At 50.7% G+C, this 19303-nt stretch overlaps 1 protein-coding gene across 3 annotated transcripts in view; it reads right to left on the bottom strand.

The window, feature by feature from the left end:
* SAMD4A (sterile alpha motif domain containing 4A) overlaps positions 1-19303 on the bottom strand; it is a 106038-nt gene that overhangs the window by 20361 nt on the left and 66374 nt on the right. For 2 of the 3 annotated variants that reach the window (XM_075150777.1, XM_075150776.1), the window contains one exon: positions 913-1176. The exons of the other annotated variant lie outside the window; for it this stretch is intronic. In XM_075150777.1, coding sequence (XP_075006878.1) covers positions 913-1176 — 264 coding nt within the window. The remainder of the gene's footprint in view (positions 1-912; positions 1177-19303) is intronic. 3 annotated transcript variants of the gene reach the window in all.

Here is a 19303-nt window from a genome sequence, read left to right as displayed (position 1 = left end):
GTACCAAGTCAAACACAGTGCCACATTACAGGTTTATACGTATCTAGATTTGTCTGTAATTAGAGCAAAAACAGACCTTGTGACTACTTAAAAAAATACGATTGTTTCCTTATTCTGGTACCTCATCGGTCTTCACACAACAGAGTTGCTTTGCATTACTGAAAATCACAGTTGTTTAAATCAGTCTGATAGCTGTGAGTTCACTTTCAGTCATTTTGTCTGTTCACTGGAATGTACAGTCTATGTGTTTGCCCAATTTTTATCTATTTATTCCTCTACAGCCTGAAGTTTGCTCTCCGTCTTTGACTGCAGCAATAGAGTTTCTTTTCTGCCTTGTTTCCCAACAGGATCACATAGATTTATTGCTAAAAGTCTCCGTGAAATGCAGGTATAATGGGAAAAAACAACTGAAATACACAGGATAAATTCACTGCAAACAAGTATCCTAAGCCAAAACTTCCCCAAATACTTGGTGGGTACCAAACACCACAATGGTAAATCAGAGGTGGCTTGCTAAACCTATGCTAAGCTATTTTTCACCATAATAAAAAAAAAAAAAAGAAAAAAGAGAAAAGCGCACCACTAGCAGCCAAAAGCCACAGGCAATGGAAAAAATCCAGCTTTTTGGAAAGCTGGCAGCTTGCAGGATTTTGGGGCAAAACCAGCCCACCGGCACCCAACTGTAAGACGTCAGATCAGGACCAGCCGCTGCTTAAAAGCAAACCTAACTTATTCCCCTAAACCTAAATTCCTAAACTGGGAAGAGAAGCTGAAAGGTCCCGTTTGGTTACGAGGACTCTCGCCCAAAACCGCCAACCGAGCCCCGCGCTGCCGGGAAAACGGCTTTTCCCCTCCTGATTCTGGGTGCTGGGTGCTGGGGGGGTGGGGGGAGGCATCTGTTTTTTCACTCACCTTTCATCCCACTCCCTTCCTCCTGGAATGTGTTACGAGCGGAAGGCTGATCTTCTAAATGTTCACTCCCACCACTTCCCGAAGAGGCTACACTGCTTTGTGGAGACAGGGGGGCATGATCGGAAGGGATGCACTGGGGTCCTCTAGCTCGTAAGTCCTCATGAGACATCCATCCATGTCCTAGAGGTTGGTTTGGCACATTCATGGGTGGGGTAAGGGACACAGAGCGTTTCAAAGGGCTGTGGTGTGTCTGGCCTGAGAGAACTGGAAAAAAAAAAAAAAAAAAAAAAATCAAATCAAAGAGGTTATTCCCCCCTCGGGATGCAGCAGAGTCCCCCGAAAAAAAATTAAATGAAATCATAAAATGCGTGGTGGTTGGCCACGGTGCCTCGCTGATGGCTTCGTGGTGCCCGTGGCTACCTGAACCCTACCCTGAGCTCTCGGCTTTGCCTCCCAGGGAGCAAAGGGGACGGGAGTACCTGCAGCCAGAGGGGGTTACACGAGCTACATCGGGTTGCTTAAGGAAAGGTGTTGTGTGGATTGCATCTCTAGGAAAACAAAAAAAAACCCGAGCAGCTCCGGAGGTTTTCCGCGTGCGGAATCACGTACCGACAGCAAACCCCAGCACGGGACCGCGCTGGATCCTTGGCTGCTGCCTCTCAGCAACCCTGGAGCCCGGCGGCCGTCCCCCTTGCAGGGAAGGCACCGCTGCTATCGCAGGTGTAATGGGAATTTTCAAGCGACTACAATAAGGCCATAAAACTCCTCCTGCTAAAATCATCCGGACCCTTATCTTTCTGGGAAAGGCATAAAAATCCCCAGGATGGGAAGGTCCTCACGCAGACCCAGGGGAAGCTTCCCTGTCTCTCCCTTTGGATTAGAACTTGGCTTATGCCCCAAAGCACGAGCATTTACACATCTGCCTAACGTCATCACGGAGGTACCTCTTATCCATATATAGTTCCAAGCCTTTTTGAGCCCTACTAAGATCTTGCACTTAGTTGAGCTACCATCAGCAGTGAGAGCATCCCAGCTCAGCCACCCATCAGCTGCGCTTCCAAGCACACGCCTTCTAACCCTCCGCAAAAGCAAACACCCAAAGCAACGGTGAAAATAATACACCCATGACAAAGAGGTGAGGCTGAATCCCCCAAAAAATGATCTTTGGAAAGCTTTGGATGCGCTTTTCCTTCCCAGTTCTATAAGGGTTTGTACTTCCTGGCTGAAATTTTGGTACCACCAAGTTCAATTTGTTTTTAACAAATAACTTTTAACGCCGCTAGGAAAAGAGCGACGCACCAGTTCTTATGATTTGGAGTTATTCCTCGAGAAAGGCTTTACAATGGGTAGGTATTTACTTGCCTTTCAGTCAAGTGCAGAAATACGTCTTATGTAGGCTGAAGTATTAAAAAAAACCAAATCATAGATTTTCTGACACTTTTTGGTAGAAGTGTTGCAACTTGAATAGATCTTTAAATACGATTTTTACTGAATGGTCTCTGTTTTTCACCTCTCTTCTTCCATACTGTCTCATTCATTTTTAGTTATCATCTCCTTAAAGATTTAGATAACTTTTTCTCGGGTCTGTTGGTTAGTAGGGATAATACATGGTATTTAGATGAAAAGATGGATACGGACAAACTATCTTTGTTTCCCGTAATGAAAAATATATGAAAAGATTGGTCTGTTGGCTTAACAAAATTCAAATTCCATCATTCACAAAGTCATTAAACTATTGGTTAAACCATAAAGGCAGTTAATGTATTTTAATGTACGGATTTAGGATGTAAAACACTTGTTTAATGTTTTATTGCAATTATTCTCAATGAAATTAGTTGAACTTCATGGGGGCTGTTTCCCGATCGCTGAGACCAAAAAAATCTCTGGATTTAGCTGTCGCTCAGCCGAGCCCGCTGGGATAACTGGGACAACTTCTGGATCCCGTGTTACGGGAGGGTCCTTTCTGGTTTGCATCAAACCCAAGGCAACGCTGCTATTTTCAACGTGCCCCTGGGTACAGACGCGGGGTTCACATCGTGCCGGCTAACAAAACATCTTGCACTGGTCTGTTAGCAAGGACTCATTTCTAGAGGCGAGAGCAAATTCTGCAGAAAGACTCTAATTTCTCAAAACTAGCAGCTGTAAGCTTCATCGGGGGGTAGATGAAATGAAAAGCAGACTTTCTGCTCCAGGAAAATTTGAGGGCAAAGGGGTTAAAATGACCTTCCAGCCCATATAAGACTGAAGCAAAAACTTTTCAATTTTTCTTTCAAAATCAAATTTCTTAAATCTCTACAAAATCCCAGGGAAATTAATCATTCTTGTTGCTTTTCCCCCTAAAGCTCCAATGTGAAGCTCCCTAGCCCCCTTTTTCCACTGGTAGGAGTTCATCAAAAACACTCACGGTTCCTCCACGTGTTATTTCCTAATATAAACGAGTCTTGGTGGAAAACCCCCAGCCAGGTGTAGTGTGCTGTAAAAGTTAAGCTGGGTTTAATTCCCAGCTAAAGCCTGGGGGAAAACCCACCATCAAAGCCACCTCTGCTGACCAGAAGCCAAATGAAAATGAGCAAGTAGCAGGGCTATAAAAGGAGGGGAGAGAAAAACACCAGAGCTCGTTTGCATTTATTAAGCACCTGTAAAAAGCAGCCGGTGCCACATGCCGCTGATGGATAAGGCCAAAAACCTGCGGATTTCTGCAACTTCTAAATTGTTCCTATTTCTGAAAGCGTTTTCTTCTACCAGCACATAACACCAAGACCACGCTGTGCAGCGAAGCAAGGGGGATGGCTTACGGTGAAGAATTTGTTCCCTGCCCATTAAATAACTATAGAAACATCTTCTAGAGGTCTCCTGGCAGAAACGGATGTCAATGAGGACCCAGGATTGTTTTCAGAGCGGTGTTATGTTTCCTGAAGTTGTGATGCATCCTGATGGGGAAATCAATGGATTTAAGAAGGTCTTGGCCAAGCTATTTCAGCTCTTGGCTTTGCAATTGTACCCCAAAAGCAGCACCGTAACGGGGCTCTGTAGATGTCACATCACCCTTCCAGGAGAAAAAAAATATTTAGCATTAAAAAAAAAAACATATGGGGGGAAATATGGGAAAAAAACAGATAAATCAGTTGAAATGCATCACCAGGGCTGAGCATCGCAGTGGCACAGTCCGGAGCCCTTTCTGTGCCTGCTGCCCCCAGCCACGGTCGCACGGCTGGGGGGATAGAAGCCACCCCGAATTTGGTGTAGGAAATATTTGTGCCCTTTGAATGAATGAGAGAACGGGCAAGGAGGACAGGAGCTAATTGCCCCCTTTTAGGAGGCGAAGGGCTGCTCTGTTAGTCCTCCCTCTTATAAGCTGGTCCCCTGCAGTGTTTAAGCCATCCTCTCCCCACCAAAATCTTGCAAACAAGAGGATATTTTTGGCTTAAATCCAGCCCAGATTCCTTCCCGAGCAGCAATACCCTTGCAAGCTGTTGCTCTTCCATCTTAATTTCACGTCCCCTAATTAGAAGCCAGTGTCGGCTGGAGGAGAAATAATGAGCTCTGCAGGATGACCAGGAACACTTAGAAATCATCCAGTGCAACATATAAAAATTAGTTCCCCTTCTTTCCCCGAGATAACGCAACGCTGGAGTCCAACAGACCACGTTTTACTAAACCACAAGCATTTTTACTGAACTATGAGTCAATTCACACAACTTCACGAGGTGCGGTAGGGATAATTCCTCTGCAAAGGATGCCACAAGCAGAAAAAGTCACCAGCTCTTTGAAACCACCCTGGCTACTCCTGGGACCAGACATAGATTATTTAAGAGCTCTTAGCACCGGCCTAACTTTAGGCTCCGCTTAAGCCTTTCTGGCTGTAACAGACACTGGTGAGCAACACGGTTTCTTGCAAACCCTCTTACCAGTTGCCATCAGCACTCAGGCTTAAAAATGCTGCGAACCCCGGGATGGGACCTGCCTGGCGTGCACACACCTCTCCCTCTTTTAATTTGTAACCCTCAGAAAGGGGATTAATAAATGTGCATATTTATTAACGCTGCTGCTTGTGTTCATGCCCTCAGTTTCTGGAAATAGAGGATGTAGCTGATGATTTTCAAGGTGTCAGTTTAGTGTAGGTCCTGCTTTTGACAATCCTGTGCGCTTTTTGGATGGTCCAAGGTGAACCCAGGGCTGCCGACAGCTGAGCTGGGACAAGTCACTTATTCTTGCTAAAATAAATGGTCCGTGTGTGCTTTAACTTCAGCAGAAGAAAACCAAGTGTGAGTTTATAACCTTACGCTCAAGCTTCTTTATTTTTTTTTTAATCACAAAAATATAAAGCTTTAATTTAAAAAGGAAATCTAATATATTCTTCTAGACTAAGATAAGCTTCCAGGAGGCGGCCAGAGGCACGCCTGCCTTTCTGAGCGCCGCGGCGGTGCGAGCCAGACGAACAAAGAGAGGAAACCACCGCTCCAAAGTGCAAGCCACGCTGGCACATGGATCCCCTACAACTTGTAAGCGTGTCCCACTTCTGGTTTAAAGTGTTTTCCTGCCAGCCGCAGGCTCATTTAGGCGGTGCAAGAGCCGTCCGCTCCCCAGGGACCCACCAGTCACTCTGCGAAGGCACTGCCTGGTCCGGCTCCTTCCACCCGGGTATCCGATGGGACGGGGGCCAGGGCAGATCACGGTCCTCCTCATGATAAGCAGGCTGGTATCGCCTCTTCGCTCCACCACCGCGGCTCTGAACGGCCGCAGGGGTTGCGCTTAGCCCACGCCAGACCATGTTTCCTTGCAAGAAAGCTCCTCCAGATCGGGGTCAGCTGCAACCCAGCAGACGCTGCTAAATATAACGCCTTTGAGATGAGCTTGGGATGTTTTGCATCCTAGGGAAAAACGCGATAAATAACCCGGAGCCAACAGTGCTGAGATGTATGAGGTGTTGCCGAAGCGCTCTCAGGCTTCAAACCAAGCTCGGCTTAATATTCCCAAGGGAAAAAAAACTAAGAGGATGGAGAAGGAGTGACGGCGACCGTGCAACCGTCCCGGCGTGCAGAGCTCCCCATCGCAGGAGGCGGATGCAGCCCACGCTGCCGCAGGGACGGAGCAGCAAGGAGCATCCCTGTGGGACCGCCACCTCCCCGGGCAAAACCGGCTTTATCACAGACCCAACGCTGGCTGGGCTGGCGGGCACGGCAACGTGCTTAGAGAAACTCTGAGGCTGCAAGTGCTTTCCTTGTGAAGTCCTGGGTTTCAGGGTGTTTTTTTTTTTCTCTCTTCCTTTTTGAAGTGGTGTTGCCTATTTTGGTAGGCAAGGGCTAATTTCAAGAGGGTTTTTGTTCGCTGAAGACCATGTGGAACAGCGTCAGACGTTTGTGTTGTGGTTTCTCAGGGTTTTGGGCCAATTTTTCAGCCTGAGAAGGAAAAAGCCACCCATTCCTGTAATTAGAGCCAAGGAATTGGGCTCTGCAGGCAGACCTTCCTCCAAGCGGCGTGCGACGGCCGACAAGGCGCACCCTTCACTAAACCTGGCTTAAAGTCCTTGACAAGACGCGCGTGGGGTTGATGTGAGCGTTTCCAGCAAGAGCCAGACCCATTGCTGGGTACAGAGGCACATTCAGACGGTCTCCGGTCCCGGTGTACCCTCCACCGCCACACGGTCCCCAGTGGGTCCCCGACACCCAGGGGACCTTTACAACAACCTCACAACCCTTTATACCAGCGCACAGTCCGTACAGCAGATTACAATTCAGAATAATGTCCTCCCCACGGCTGGGGAAAGGAAAAAACGCTGCAAGGTGCATGCTGGACTCTTTGGGAGATGGTTTTTTTTTTATTTTAGTCTAAAAATGGCACTTCTCGGCTGCAAAGCTGGTTATGATGCATCCTCAGGCAGCGTCCGATCATGTACAATTCCTTTTCTAGTCCGGAGGCACCTGGAGCAGCAGCTTGACCCCAATTTGCTATAGGAAGCGGGGATGTTTTTAATCCACCGAGGCCACACGGTCTCTTGTGCAGCCCGGAGGCACCCCCGGGGAGGGGGAACACTGAGCAGCTCCTGCAATCCCCCTCACAAAGCCACCGCCAAGTTCAACTCGGTCCTCTCCTCCGCCTCCCCCTTGCTACCCCGGTCACGAAGCATCGTCCCCTCCAGGAAGGCTCCCCCGCGCTGGCAGACCAACGCTCGCGGCTTTTCCAGCGTTTTTGTGCCGAGGACCCTTGGAAACAGCCGCCGGTGGGTCACGCTGCCCGGCTGGCACCCAGCCTCCTTCCTGGGCACCTCATTCACCCGCTCTCCACGCCGCCGCAGGCAGCTCCAGCGCGGCCGAAGCAGAACCCGATGGAACATTTTTCGGCTCAACATCCCCTAACCCTTGGAGCCTTTTCTTTGTGCCTTTTTTTTTTTTCCTCCCCGGGTTTTGTGGCTGTGACTTTAACTGTGTTCGTACGGTGCCGGATAAACCATGTCCTTGCTTCTGAATCAGGCGCTGATATAAGCCATGGGGGGGTGAACCCAAAGGTCCTAAACGCAAGCAGCCACCGGGTAGTTGTGTGTATTAGGAAAAAAATACAAGATATAAGCAGAGTGCTGCCTCGAGCAGAGAAATTAGGAAGAAGCATAGGCTGCAGAAAAGCCTGTCAAGCAAACTTTTTTAAAAAAATGACGTTTTTAAACACAGTTTCCTGTTCAAGAAATGGGACAGAGAAACAATAACCCGTTTGTTGCTGCTCTCTCCGAGCAGTGCGTGCGGGGCCCCGTCCAGGCTCAGCCGGGGAAGGGGACGTCCCTGCCGACCGCAGAGGGTTTTGCGAGCCCCTGTGTGGCACGAGCACACGTGGATCCACTGTTTGGCTCCGGCAGGGATTGTTGTTATTGTTATTTACTCATTTGTGTGGCAGCAGGAGCGGGGCTGCATCTAAAGACGTGTAAACACAGCTCTTGGTGGCTTCGGCAATCCGACGGGATGCATTTCTGGAAGGAAGCCCAGCTCATCTCGCCGAGGAGCAGGAGCTCGGGAGCTGCTTTCGAGGTCCTTGCGTGGGGTTTCCCACCAGAGCATCTGGCAAGGTGGGAGCAAGACAGACCAGGTGTGAATCCCGACCGCGATTTAACTCGCAGACAAAAGGCGTCGGCGTCGGGAGATGGGAATCGGCGTTGGGGATGGAGGATTAGAGGCACGTTGCAAGAAGGCGCTGCCCGAAACCACGCTGCTCTCTGGGTAAACACAACGCCCTGATCTCCAGGCCAATAAATGTGGTTTCTCTCATACGTTTATACACAAACCACAGAAAAAACAGTGTTCGCTCCTGGGGAATCCCGGTCCGTTAGTAACAACGCTGCTGTGCTGAACCAAGCCTCCGTAACCATCCCAGGATTCACCGATTTTTTGCTACAGGCTGCCAGGGGAAATTCCTCCCCTGTTTAACTGATCAAGCCAGATGAACACCGCTGGGATGCAGAAACTCTCCTTCCTACGGTCCTTTTCCACCCAGAAGAGATGTCCAAGAGCATCTGCTCCGCCCAAGCAGCAGCCAGCGCTCCCCACTGCCTCCACCAGCTGCTAATAAGATCCCTGGTCTGAGGAGCATCTGCCTGCCGAGACCACCAACAGCATCAGCTTCTATGATTCTGTGATTCTACGATCAGCTTCTACCACAGGTTACGCTTCAGATGGAGAAACCCCTCTATCAGTTACAATCATTTCAGGAGGCCAAGCTGGAAGACGTACATCTTTTACGTAGCAATATGCAACCTGTGGGAAACCGGGAGTAAGAAAAGAAGGGTCTTAAGCCAGTCGAGAGGAAGGGGTGAATGGGAAACCTCTGGAATTGCCCCAAGAAACTGGGATCCAATAATCCCTAAGGAGTCATTAAAAATCCGTGGAGCGAGTGCAGGGAGACAGTGCACCTTTAGGAGCAGGAGGACAACGTGCATCTTACATGATGTACGTGCCACAGCCTGATTTCACATTATCAGGGAAATTTTACCCAGAAAGAAACAGGACTTTGCTACAGCACTGTAGCCTTTTCCACCCCTGCCTACTTATTTGACATTTTCTCCTCCCTCGTCTCTTTTTACCCACTTTCACTCATTCAAAAAAGCCATTTAGTCCTCCTCTCTTGTAGCACCATGGCCCGGATTTCGCAAGACAAATTCCTCTGTGTTTCAGCCTTATCAGTTTCCTCTGACCTCCAGCTCTCGGGGGCTCGCACGCCCCGTCCCAAGCACCCTCCGGGCTGGTGACGTCTTATTCCTTCTCCTCTATCTTCTTCTTCCAAGAGCATAAAATCCCACCAGCTCCAGGAAAGAAGAAAAGCCTGTTGAGTCAGGCAAATACAGCATCCAGTTTCCCACAGGAGAAGATGCAAAAGATGCTGCCGGGCAGGGACACCTCAGGATTCCCTGTATTGCCCCAAATTCCGAGCTCTGCAATGCTCCCCAACAGTCCCCAGCAGCAATGGGATAGCCACGGCTGCTATCATAAAACACGTATTAATTCTTTCCCATTATTGCTCCAAATTAACTCAGCTCAGCTTTCCACCTCCTCTACGTACCGACAGAATATGCATCCTAAAAATCTGCCCTCGTCATCCTCCAAAACATTCCCGATTGCTCAGATATTGCCTTGCATTTGAGTTATGACACAGATCTCTGCGCCGGCTAACACGAGACTATATTGCTCAGCAAACGGGGGGGGACTATGGTTACAAGAAAACCATAGCAGAGCAACCAGCCTCGAATAAAATTGCGTAACGAATGGAAACAGCAAACTCGAGGGGAAAATGAAATAATAAAAAAAAAATTCAGCTTGGAGGCTGCCAAAACTGAGCCATTGATTACAGCGCATTTGATCCATTTGCATGCAGAGAGCTTTGCTTTCGAGCCGAGATGAAAACAGAGTCTTAATATAGCTGGAGAGAAAATATCCTTCTTGCACTCTCCTAACTGCACTTTGATAGGAAGCAGCCACAGAGCAGATGGTGCCTATATATAATCACCAGACCTATTATCCCAGCCTCTTTTAGTAATTTGAAGGATGTGATAACCACAAGGAGAGCGGCAAATATTCCCCCTCCCTCCCTCCCTCCCTCCCCCCTGCTAAGAAAAATATCCAAAAAAAAAAAAAAAAAGAAGAGGAGGAAGCTATAATTATGGTAACGATTAAAAGAATTTCCAAATGAAGTAAATAACTATTTTGTGCACTGCTCCTTTAAACCAGAAGTCAGAAGTTAATTAAATAGCAGCGTGTTACTGAGTCAGGAGAACGCAGCAAGTCCCCGTGCAACGCTGCAGTCGGGAGGGAGACTGGAGTCGCTTCGGATGAATCCAAACCCCAGCACTCCCTTCCCTCCCCGCTGCCCTCCTGCCATTTCTCTGCGGCTGCTCTTTGATGGCTGGAGAGCTCCTCTGTCTCCAGTTCTTTACTTGCCAGAGCCTAGAGTTGCACGGTTTCTAAGGATGAGCGATGGAGAGGCGATTCTCTCCCTCGCCCCGTGAAGATGCTCAGGAAAACATCACAAAACTGATTTTTATGATGTTGCGAGGGACGGCTGGGGAAAGGTGGTGTGGCGAGGCTGTCGTGGAGGAGCAAAAGGGTTTTAGGGGGGGGTTTGCATGCCTGTGCCAGCACGGACCCTTCCTCCCCTTCTGCAGCTGCCTGCTGGGCACCTCAGAAGTGCCTGCTGGCAACTAGGAGCCCAGGGGTGAGTTGGTGAGAGCAATCCCTAGCTGTAGGCAGCTGGAGGCATTACTCGTCCGGCACTTTATGGACATAACTTAATAGCGGAGGTGCTGAGGAGCATCCCTGGGTACCCGGCTCCCAGTCGGTGCCCCCACGGCGGTGATGCAGAGGGTTTCTGCACCGCTTCCAGGTCAGAAGCGTGCTTCATTGGCGACAGGAATCCCAAGGACCGTAGGATAATGCACAAAACCATCGCTGCTGCTTCTTAACGCCCCTCCCCGAGACACCCGGGTTGCTGTAAGGAAAGCAGAGGTGGTGTGGGAGTCACAAGCTTCAAACTCCCCCCACTGCCAATGGACAAGCAACGTGCTAACGGCTAAAACCAGGGCACGCAGTCCCTGCCCTGAGCGCTTACGGTCGGTGATTGCACCGGGATGTCACAAGCCAAGAGGGTGGGAGCGTCCCCGGGTACTGCTGGAATAGAGGTTCCCAAATTAGGTGGCCTCATTCCAGCCAGGAAGCTGCGGAGCCATTGCTCTGTCAGTAGGGTACGTGAATTTGGGAGCGGTGCCCTGTAAGGACACGTGTGGCTACATGCAAGGATCAAAGCTTGCATATACCGGCTTCGGAGGAAGCAATGGAATGGTCCAGAGGATGCATGTGTGACATGCCCTCTTCAGGGAGGGATGGCCCAGTGCTCCCTCTCCTCTTCACCGGCCACCCAGACCAACCGCCACCCCCTTCACTGCTTCCCTAACAACGGGGCTGTTTGCTGGGGCTATGGCCGGCCAGGTTACGCCAATTATTTAAGTGCCTAGAAGCATCGTTTGATGTCGTGAGGGCTGGTTTAGGAGCACCCGCGCGGGTCTGTACCTACCAGCAGCCAAAAGCAACCGGTGACATCCACGCATGCTTATGTGCCACCCGCAGTATCACCTGGTGCCAGTCACCGCTGAGCCCAGCCCCGAGGTCCCCTCCCCTCTTACCCTTTGGGACCGCAGTAGGACCCCTCCGCCTTCCGGCGACATCTCTGCCTCCGAGCATCGTGGCTGACGAGGGGCCGAGCAGAGGCAGGACCACAAGATCCAGCCCGCTGCCCACGTGAAAACCCACTCGCTGCAGCACGCTCGTGGGAAACGCGTTCGCTTCCCTGCCTACTCCCTCTGCTTTGGCAAGCAGGTATATCCATCACTCGCTCGACACCCTGCCTACAGCCCGATCGGCGCACAGCCCAAAAGCACTGCCTGCTGTAGGCTGCACATATGCCCCTCGTCGTCACTTGCTCCCACGTGAGAGCCCAGCGGGCACGGCGGGGAGGACCCCGTCTCCGTCTCTGTGCTGTCTGATGCCCGGGGTAACATCAGCTCTGCTTTGCTACCTGCATCCCCCCCACAGCCAACCGCATCCCCCCAGAGCCATCCGCTGCAGGCAAGGAACGTCGTCGTCTGCCCCGAAGGCTGCATGGCTGTGCAGCCCCTACGGGCGATGCTACCTGTGAACGGCGAGTCCCAGCTGAACGGGAACTGGAGAGCAACTGTTGAGAGCAACAACTTTGAGAGCAACCAACTCCCAGACTGGGGACAACGTCCAAAGCCAAGTGTTCGGCAAGGGTCGATGGGTTACTCTGTCACCGTGTAAATCCCCCACTCCCCTTTTTCCCTTCCAGTGCAGAGCGTGGTCTTTGAGAAGACAACAGTTAGGTGGATTAGCTTTGGTGATAGTCTAAGACCCCCATGGAGAGGCACTGCAGGTGGGACCTCAGCACCATGTTGCTCTTTGTCAGCCACCCCCCTTTTTGGCCAAAGACACAGAGAGAAGAGAGACCCTCCGGGAGCAAAGAGTTGAAGGGAACGTGCCAAAACAGGCTCAAAGGAGGAACAGAAAGCGCTGGGGCAGCTAAACTGAAGTCTCAAGGGTAGAACAGGTTCTGACCATTGCTCAAGTACAAGAGTCCATCAGGAGACTTCAATACGCTGGGTTGGGAAGCACTGAACGCAGCAACACAGATGCTGAAAGGTGACAGACCAGAAGGTAGGGCCAGACCACTCTCCTGCCCAAAGTGTCTTCAAGCACCTTCAAATTGAGGCCTTGTGAGCAAGCGCACAGCAGAGATCATAGAATCATAGAATTATTTAGGTTGGAAAAGACATTTAAGATCATCGAGTCCAATCATTAACCTGACAGTGCCAAGTCCACCACTAAACCATGTCCCTAAGCACCACATCTACACGTCTTTTAAATACCTCCAGGGATGGTGACTCCACCACTTCCCTGGGCAGCCTGTTCCAAGGCTTGACAGCCCTTTCGGTGAAGACATTTTTCCCAATATCCAATCTAAACCTCCCTTGGCGCAACTTGAGGCAATTTCCTCTCATCCTATCTCTTGTTCCTGGGACTCTATGATGGGGCTGCCCTGATCTCTTCCATTTAGACAAACCCATTTTCCCAGCCTGTATCTTGCTGCTGCATGCCCGGACCCCACAGACCCGGGGGAAGCAGTCTCCCTCCCTGCACCCGACCGGCCAATGACCACCTCGGGGGCTGCTGTGGTCCCAGGGCAGGATGGTTCACCTGGCCGCCCTGCTTGGAGACCAGGTCTGGGCAGGGTGGGAGCTGGGCATGGGTGGGATAAGCACACGTAGCTGGCCCATCAACTAAAAACATCCTGGCCAGCAGACCAGCTCATGGAGAACGGGCACGGCTTGCTCTCTTTTGATTTTGGACATCTGTATCTGCTGTTCAGAGGTGGAGTAGAAGATTACGGTTGGACTCGATGATCTTAAAGGTTTTTTCCAACCTAAATGATTCTATGATTCTATCTTGTCCTCATTCTCAGTCCTGTTTGCTGTTGTATTTGTGCATATTCTGCATGAGAATATTCTGATTTGAGAAAACAAAACACATTATCTTTTTGTACAACGACTCTGTTTTTAAGCTACAGAATTAGCAAGATATTGTAGCGATGGGACCCTGGCAAAGTGGGTGACTCCTAGAGATGTTCTCCAACGGTTATGTGCAACACTAGAGGGCATGAGCAAGACAACAAATGCCCCCATCTACCACCCCTGAAAAGCTCAAGTGTAATAAAGGCCAACGAGCTTTTCTCAGTCCACCAGTAAAAGAGAAAAAAAGCAAACACGAGAGGTGTCCCCACCTGGCAGGAGGAGTGCCAGGGTGCCAAGTCTCAAGTCTCAGGCCAACTGCGGAACAAGTTTCTGAAGGCAATTCCCGAGTACGAAGCTAATGCCCCCCCGGCAAGAACAGTACATTTGTTTGCTTCACTGTTGTAACCTTATTAAGACTTTTGCACTCTTTGTTTTTGAGCAAGCAGAACGGCATGTTTTGCTAACTTTGCATGGGAGGAAACGTGTCGCCCTGTGTAAGTCAAATACACGCCGAGGACACACAATCCCCTTCGTGTGTCATTGCAAATCTACACAGAGGAGAGCATTGTAGTCGCAAGCTGCTCGTCAACCCAACAGAAATCAGGGTGGTCCTGTGGGTTAAAACATGCAGTTATCCCCTTATCAAGCTCAGTTTGGATACTGGGTACGACGACAGGGTCATCTCCGGTGGTAGGCAGTGAGCTGTTGCACAACAGTGTAGGGGAGGAAGAGTCAGGAAACCCACGCTCCGTTCATGACAAGTGCTTTCTTGGTGTCCTTTCTTCCACCTCAATTCCCTGATGACCTGGGGAAGAGCTCTACCATCTTGTTCATCTGCTCTCTCATGAGGGAGTCCATAACTAGGGCAAATGTAGGCAAAATCCAGCAAGCCACGTCACGCACACACACGCTGACTGTAGCTGCAGATCTGCCTGTAGGGCAGTAGTTGGGATTGAGCCTCTTCTGACAAAGAGCAACACGACAGAAAGCCCTTCCCAGGACGGCAGGGTCTCCACAAGCCGGCACTGGGCTTGCCCCAGAGCCAGCAGTCCCTGGTGGGATCTTCATATAAGAGTCCACGGGACGGTCCTTTTGCAGGGTGCCCTGCTGCCACCAGTATCTCTACATTTCTTGCGGTACGGGGAATTCCAGATCACCAGTACATCTTGCTGGTGCCACCTGAGCATGACTCTGAAATGTAAGCATTTCTCGAGGGCTGGCAGGTGCAGGGGGAGAGCCATGAACCTGGACTGGTGTGCGTGGAAGGAAGTACGCCCATTTATTCCTTCTCTTCAGCTCTAGGACAAGATAAGACATTTTTCTTTTTCGGGACAAGGAGGTTATATAGGTGAGTATTTCTCCTGCATTGCACTGCTCACTCTCCTCCCCTCTCTCCTCATAGACAAATAACATCAGTTTTCTGGCAGAGACTCCCATGGGAAGGGTGTAGCAGGCCTGAGCACCCGGCATCTTTCCCGTTTGCGCAGAAGCGGAAGGGTGGCTGCTGGTCCAAGGACTCTCTGTTCACTCACAGGGGAAGCCAGGCAGCACAGCGACACTGCAATACCAAAGAGTTTGCAACATCTCGCCTGTATGAACACAGTCCCAATGCCGAGGTTTCTGCTCTGCGGGATATTCCATAGCAAGGTCTCTGACTGTATCTATCCATCACTGACCTGTGATTGCACACCATCACCTCGTCCCCTGGTGCCACCCACACCACACCTCCAGGCATTGGTGCCACTCCATGCGACCCAGGGCGCACACACCAGGGATACGTTGGGTGCTCACCCAAGGACAGGACTGCGGGGCACCACCAGTCACACACTCCGATACCACCATTACCAGTCCAGGGACCTCCTCCTCTTTTTGGAAGGACAGTCAGGAGATAGACTCCTAGATACACAAGGCTCCAGTAAGACCAAGTGCTGCTACCTTCTCTAGGGCCATCCCCCAGCAGGGAACCCGATGTGCCATTGCTTTATGGCACCGCTACAGCCCACACAGAGGTTGGGCAGAGCTCCTGTCCCCCAGGCAGGGTGACAACTGGTGACCCTCACCCTGGCTGAAGTGCTGCCTGTGCTTGGCACTGAACCGCCTCTTCTTCTGGGCAGGTGCTGGCTTAAGGAGGTCCTCACTCCTCTGCCAGAGAGAGCCTGCAACATCTGGCTCTTAATTCAATGTTTGGGGCAAGTTACTGTTGCTCCTGCAGTAAAACCAAGACCTTCTGCCGCTGGGCAGAGACTTGTCCCTGGGAACCTGCTCTCCACGGGGAGTTTAAGAGCCCTGGCACCACCCCAGAGGTAAGAACATAGGAAAATCTCACCATACGTCGATAAAAGAAGTAATACTGTTATCCCCAGGTTATATACTGGGAGCAGACGACCAAGACACTCGTCCAGCAGATGCATGTCAGAGTCAGGAACCGAATCCTTACCTCTTTAGCTGTGGTTCAACAGGCTCGCTATGGCCAACTGGAGTTGCTATCGCTATCGCTTTTCTTTCTCTTTTCTTGCTCGTAGACCTCACAGTCCAATTCAGACCAGCGTACCCGCACCCCACCTTCTCAGCGCTGGACAAGCATATTTAACAGCAGACCCTCCTTCTCCTCTGCACATATTCCCTTCCGAGCAGGCGGAAAACATAGGGTTAAGCTACGCTGTACTTCCATTTGACAACCAAAACCGGCGCCATCAGATCATGCTCAGGTGGAACCAATTACACAGGGGAAGGGAAGGAGCCAGAGCCCTCATGCAAGAAGCTGTCGGTCTGCAGCTTTGAAAGCCAGCTGCTTTTTTCTGTCCTTTCAGAGTTTCCAGGCCCCGTCTCCACTGCAAAGGCGTTGTGCAACCCAGGCGTTTTGCAACCGCCCCCTGACTCGGCCGCAGAGCCGGAGCTCTGGGCTTCACCCTGTCCCACCGCGCCTGGAGCAGCTCTGGCCTCCTGCCCACCTGCGCTCCCAAGCCCACGCTGAGGCTACGTTTAGTCCCGGCACACTAAAGCTTGGTTTAAAGTTGCAGCTCAAGCTCTGCGGGATGGGCTGAGAAAGCAGAGAGAGGCCATTACGGTGATGCAGTGAATGGGCATGAACTTCCATCGCTTCGGGTGAGTCCCTGTCCTCAGATTTCTCCAAACCCATCACTTACGATGCTGGTCCCGCTCCTGGATCACCATCACTGTGGTAAATCGAGAGTGACTCCTTCAGAGCACTCCAGACTTGCCCTGCAAAGGCTGGAGAACTCCAGCAACATCTCCTCAAACCTTGGCTAACACCAGCCAGCACCGTTAAGAGAGAGCTGGAGATGAACCAAGCCTGAACCAAGTCTCAAAGCCTGGGTCTAGGTCGAGTCAAAGACAAGGACAGCACAAAGCAAATTGTCACGTGAGCTTCACCTACCCATATTTAAACCCGACGCCGAAATAGTGTTATACCTAATTATGCCACAAAACCAGACAAAAGTACCTCGGGCAAGATCACCACGTTACTCCTCCGGGAAAGACTTTGCCCCATTTCGGCGTCAGGAACAGGCAGTGCCTTTGCGGGGACGGGTCGAGGAGGGCTGTGCCCTGCAGGGTGTTGCTGGATTAAGCCCCGGCCCAGATAAACACCTCCAAGTAAGAGGGAGAATTTAAAAATAATAACACTAAAACCTAAACAAACAGTAACAGTTTGAGGGCTTTGCTTTGGAATAAAAGATTAATGGATGTATTGATTGACTCAAGGGGCTGGGACAAAGGCTGACTGCCGTATTTATTTTTTAGCATCTGTCTGTGGACTTACTGTGCTTGTGTCCGAGCAAATATTGCGTTAAGGAAGCTTATGAACTAACACACGAAGCGTGGTTGGGTCATCTCCAGCTCAGCCCGCGGGTTGCCTGAACATGCTGCCCCAAAATACGTGAGCAGGAGTTACAACAGCTTAACATTTAGGAGTAGACTGGGCTGAAGATGTGTTCAGATGCCTCTGCAAAGCCTCTCAGCCTTAGAAATACGTGTTGACCCCGGTGTGACGCTTGGGGAAAAGCTTCCCTGAATATGGACTCTATAACTTGCAGCTCAGACCAAGACGGTGTGAGTGAGCTGCCCCAGCGCCATGAAACGCAGCTACCATGGGATGCCGGGAAGGACCGGATCGGGCAAGGGCTGTGCGGTGGTGCATTCCCCCCCGGCTCTCTCCTGGGCCGCTCTACGATCTCAGGATCTTAGGCCTTGGCCTTGGTGTAATGAGTTGGGCAATGAAGCGTCCCTTGACCGTACCGGGCACTCTTGCATGGCTGAGGTGGGGAGCGGCACTGACCGTCCCAGGAGCTCCTGCTGCCTGGCCAAGGCAGGGAACGAGAGCGGGGATAATTCGTCATCCCCTGACATCCTTATCTGAACCGTAGCTCCAGTGGAACGGCACCATTGTTACCGGAATTTTGAGAAATTCTAGTAACCACCCACTCGGACTGTGGCCAGGATGGAAGTTTACGGATGACTAAAGCCAACCGTCTTGCAACCCTAGGAACAGTGGTCCTGAGTGAAGCCCTTGGAGCTCTCCTGGACCACAGCGGGCTGCGACCAGCATCTCCCTCTGAGTGGAACATCTCTCAGAGCTCGCCAACTCTCGAGTTTGCAATATTTGGAAAACTGTCGCCAAAAGCTGACGACGGGACCTGGGCTGAAACCCTTCACTCCTCGAGGCTCAACCCCTCGCCCGTTGAGAAATGCCGAGACATTTGATGTATTTCACTGAACTCGAGGGCAGTTTTTAGCAGGTATATTTGTATATTTATATATCTTTGTGTCTCTGTGTGTGAATTGATGGAGGTGCCCACTAGCAAGTATAGTATAAATATTACCATCTCGAATCTGTAATTAAGTCACTGTTGTGATTGTAGTAGACTCTACTAACTTACTTTGTAAATGTTAAATTAGTCAATGATTAAGTGTTGCTAAAATCCTGTCATCCACCTTAAAACTGTGAATGAACCTTAAGACTGCTGCTAGACACGTCTAATCCCTTAGACATAAACCGTTGCCCAAGTCTGGGACTAGGAGTGAACCTAAGCTCCATCAGGAGTTCAGAAAGCAAGGGGGTCTGCTCTGAACCTCGTGACTCAACGGGATGGTCCCCCTTACCCTTTTGCGTCTTCGGTCTCTGTATAAATCATTCTAGCTCGATTCTAACTCGATTTTCCTTTGTTTCATCCGTGTAGTAAGTGATAGAGTGAACCTTGCCATCGAACTTCGTTAAGTCGCATTTTTATGAATTCCTACTAAACCCACTTTTTGCTAATACCTTTGACCGTGATTCTTTAAGCGGCCTTGAACCACTCATTCGCGACAGGCTGCCGCGCCGGGACTTACGGCAGGGGATGCTGCGGCAAAGCGAGCGGCGGAGATGGGGAAAGGACGCAGCCTTCCAGCAGAAGACCAGGGTAAAGTGCAGGGCTGTACAGCCCCTGCTGACAGACCCACAAATGCTCCTGTTCCAGTGCTGGGCACACCTAATTCTGGAGAATTTAGGAAAAATCTCAGCAGTGCGGCAGCTCGGGCACTGCGGAGTAATTTGGCTGTTGCCTGGGTTTTGGCACCTTCTGCTAATACTTGGAGACCCCTTTGGGCAAGAGGTGGGTCGCTACTTCTGCTACGAGGTAAGTCTGTGCGCAGAAGAAACACAAAGGGGTTTTTGAAAAGCATCCTTTCAAGACCTAACACACCTTGCGGAGCTCCAGCCACTGTCAATGATTAACCCGCTGCACCCATCAGACCTCCGTGCTTCCAGCTCTCGACGCGAGGAACCAGATCCCTTCTGAAGCCACCTCTTCCCACTGCAAAGCCTCCGAACTGTCAGGC

This window comes from Calonectris borealis, chromosome 5, assembly GCF_964195595.1.
Source record: "Calonectris borealis chromosome 5, bCalBor7.hap1.2, whole genome shotgun sequence".
Taxonomy (NCBI): domain Eukaryota; kingdom Metazoa; phylum Chordata; class Aves; order Procellariiformes; family Procellariidae; genus Calonectris; species Calonectris borealis.
This window is presented reverse-complemented; position numbering and strand designations above follow the sequence as displayed.